The sequence below is a fragment of the Osmerus eperlanus genome, chromosome 2, assembly GCF_963692335.1.
Source record: "Osmerus eperlanus chromosome 2, fOsmEpe2.1, whole genome shotgun sequence".
Classification (NCBI taxonomy): domain Eukaryota; kingdom Metazoa; phylum Chordata; class Actinopteri; order Osmeriformes; family Osmeridae; genus Osmerus; species Osmerus eperlanus.
The window spans coordinates 20,215,357-20,218,051 of record NC_085019.1 but is presented as its reverse complement, the minus strand read 5'-3'; the positions used below and the strand labels follow the sequence as shown (position 1 = coordinate 20,218,051).

General features: G+C 43.1%; 1 protein-coding gene across 2 annotated transcripts; it reads left to right on the top strand.

The window, feature by feature from the left end:
* The first annotated feature begins 216 nt into the window (after positions 1-216).
* Positions 217-2,305, top strand: LOC134035033 (zinc finger protein 678-like). 2 transcript variants are annotated; one of them, XM_062479821.1, is made up of 2 exons: positions 217-421; positions 1,151-2,305. In XM_062479821.1, exon 2 carries the CDS (start codon positions 1,364-1,366, stop codon positions 2,297-2,299), a length of 936 nt encoding a protein of 311 aa, XP_062335805.1. In that variant the 5' UTR covers positions 217-421; positions 1,151-1,363; the 3' UTR covers positions 2,300-2,305. The 2 variants fall into 2 exon arrangements, with proteins under 2 accessions (XP_062335805.1, XP_062335813.1); XM_062479829.1 differs by having other exon boundaries at positions 217-661.
* The last annotated feature ends 390 nt before the right edge of the window (positions 2,306-2,695 follow it).

Below are 2,695 nucleotides of genomic sequence, written 5' to 3'. Positions count from 1 at the left end.
CTGCATCAGTAAATCTGTGATCGATACCATGGTCTATTTAAGAAAGCCGTGAAGGTGCACTTATCCCAACTATGTACATCTGGATTGACATAGCGGCACCTTCTCATCCTGGTTTGGCAAACGTGCAACCGAATAAACCGCGATGAGCGGATAACAGTCAAGCTGCGCCTTTTCAGTTATCCTGGATTTCTTTATTCTACTTTTGTGCAATAGCCCCCTGGTGTTTCAAATGTGAAACTGCATCTTGAGTGTTTGCATCCTTGACTTTTTACAGTCATTGGTTTGTATCCACGGTTACGTGAGCTCTAAATCAATGTAGTTTGTCATACGTAAAATTAAGTTTCCCTACGTTTTAACATTTATTTTGAGACCTAATGTATATAAAGATTGAAGCCCTGTTGCAGTTCTAATAACTATAAAGGTAAGTGCTAGCATTATATGCGTAGCTTTTGACGTTGTATCAAGGATTTGCAACTTTGTGCTTGTTTTTTAAACTAATTTCTGTGCTAGCTGGCTAGCTAGCTTTACTTCCATTGTGTTGTTAGCTAGATTCAGTGTTTGCCTTTATGAATGGGGATATGTTAGTAGGCCTACGTTGTGAAAAGTGTATTTAATCTTGTTTTAATGCTATTTAGATGCAGACAGTGTTGTGAGTCTCAAGGTACGTACGTTCACGTTCTGTGAACTTTAATTTGACCGCCCTCGTGGGCAGTGTAAAGATAGTGTGTTGTGTTCTGTATTGCTGCAGTGGAGCTAATATTTTGACTGCTCATAAACATTCCGTGATTTCATTTCTATGTTGTAACTATCCGTTTTAAATAAAAAATGAGACACATGCAATAGAGTGTTATTGGATTTAAAACTTTGCAATTCCAATCCAAAGTCCTTTTATTGTTAATTTACATGTAATGCTTATTGTGTAGTAATTAATCATATAGATTATTATTATTTTGAAGAAAACCAAATTACTATGAGGATTTGTATGCCAGATATTACGTTTTTATCACAGTGTTGTGTTTCTTCAGTAAATATAAACCTGAGAAACATACACCTGTAACCAAATGATCAACATTACATATGCAAAGTGGACAATAAGTTTCCTTCATATGTGAAAGCTGAGTTCTCATTAACTTGTCACTGTTTCTTCCAGATCCCCTACTGGCCTATCTTACTTGATCATAGACAGAGAAGACATCTTAAGGCTCCAGAGAGACTACAGAGACTCAACCAGAGAGAATACATAGAGAGACTTAACTAGAAACAACAGTAACCAGACAGAGGATCCACAAGAGAGAAACAAGCTTACAGAGACTAGATACAGGATCCAGAGAGACGAGACAGAGAACTAAGAGAGAGCTGAGTTATGGAGACACATCACTGTGACACATGTGGGAAGAGCCTTTCCTCATCCAGTAACCTCAAGAAGCACATGAGGATCCACACTGGAGAGAAGCCCTACAGCTGTGACATCTGTGGTGAAACCTTTACCAGGTATAGCAGTTTAACAGTTCACCACAGAATCCACACTGGAGAGAAGCCCTACAGCTGTGACCTCTGTGGTAAAACCTTTAGGCATGCTAACAATTTCACAGTTCACAGCAGGATCCACACTGGAGAGAAGCCCTACAGCTGTGACCTCTGTGATAAAACCTTTAGCAGTGCTAACAATGTCACAGATCACCGCAGGATCCACACTGGAGAGAAGCCCTACAGCTGTGACCTCTGTTTTAAAACCTTTAGACTGACTGGGCAATTGACAGTTCACCGCAGAATCCACACTGGAGAGAAGCCCTACAGCTGTGACCTCTGTGGTAAAACCTTTAGCAGTGCTAGCAGTTTCACAGTTCACAGCAGAATCCACACTGGACGGAAGCCCTACAGCTGTGACCTCTGTGGTAAAACCTTTAGCCACGCTAGCAATCTCAGAGTTCATAGCAGGATCCACACTGGCGAGAAGCCCTACAGCTGTGACCTCTGTGGTAAAACTTTTAGCCATGCGTGCAGTGTCACGGTTCACCGTAGAATCCACATTGGAGAGAAACCCTACAGCTGTGACCTCTGTGGTAAAACCTTTAGCAATGCTGGCAATTTCAGAACTCATAGCAGGATCCACACTGGAGAGAAGCCGTACAGCTGTGACCTCTGTGGTAAAACTTTTAGACTGACTGGGGATTTGACAGTTCACCGCAGAATCCACACTGGAGAGAAGCCCTACAGCTGTGACCTTTGTTATAAAACCTTTAGACAGGCTGGCCATTTCAGAGCTCACTGCAAGACCCACACAGAAGAGAAGATCTAAGCAGCACACACCAGGGCTGCCAACTCTCATGCATTGGCCGTGAGACACGCATTTCAACCTTGTCACACGCTCTCATGCCTGAAAATGCAACGCCAACCAAGTAGCCAAGCTAACAGTAACGGACGAACGAAACATTGACGTGCAAACAGCCGTGAAAACTTGCGGGGGGGGGGGGGGGGCATATTGAAAGGTTTCTTGCACATCTATGATACAAAAACCAAGGGGTGAAGTTGTCCCAGCAGTCCCAACCTGAGAGAACTTCTGTTTGACCCACAGCTGGAAGAACTATTGGCCAGCACCTACTGGGACAGCACATGCAGTAACACCAGATCTACAGTCCAACATGTCAGGACACAGGGAAGATACTCTACCCCTGTAACAATGGAGGGGAAGCTG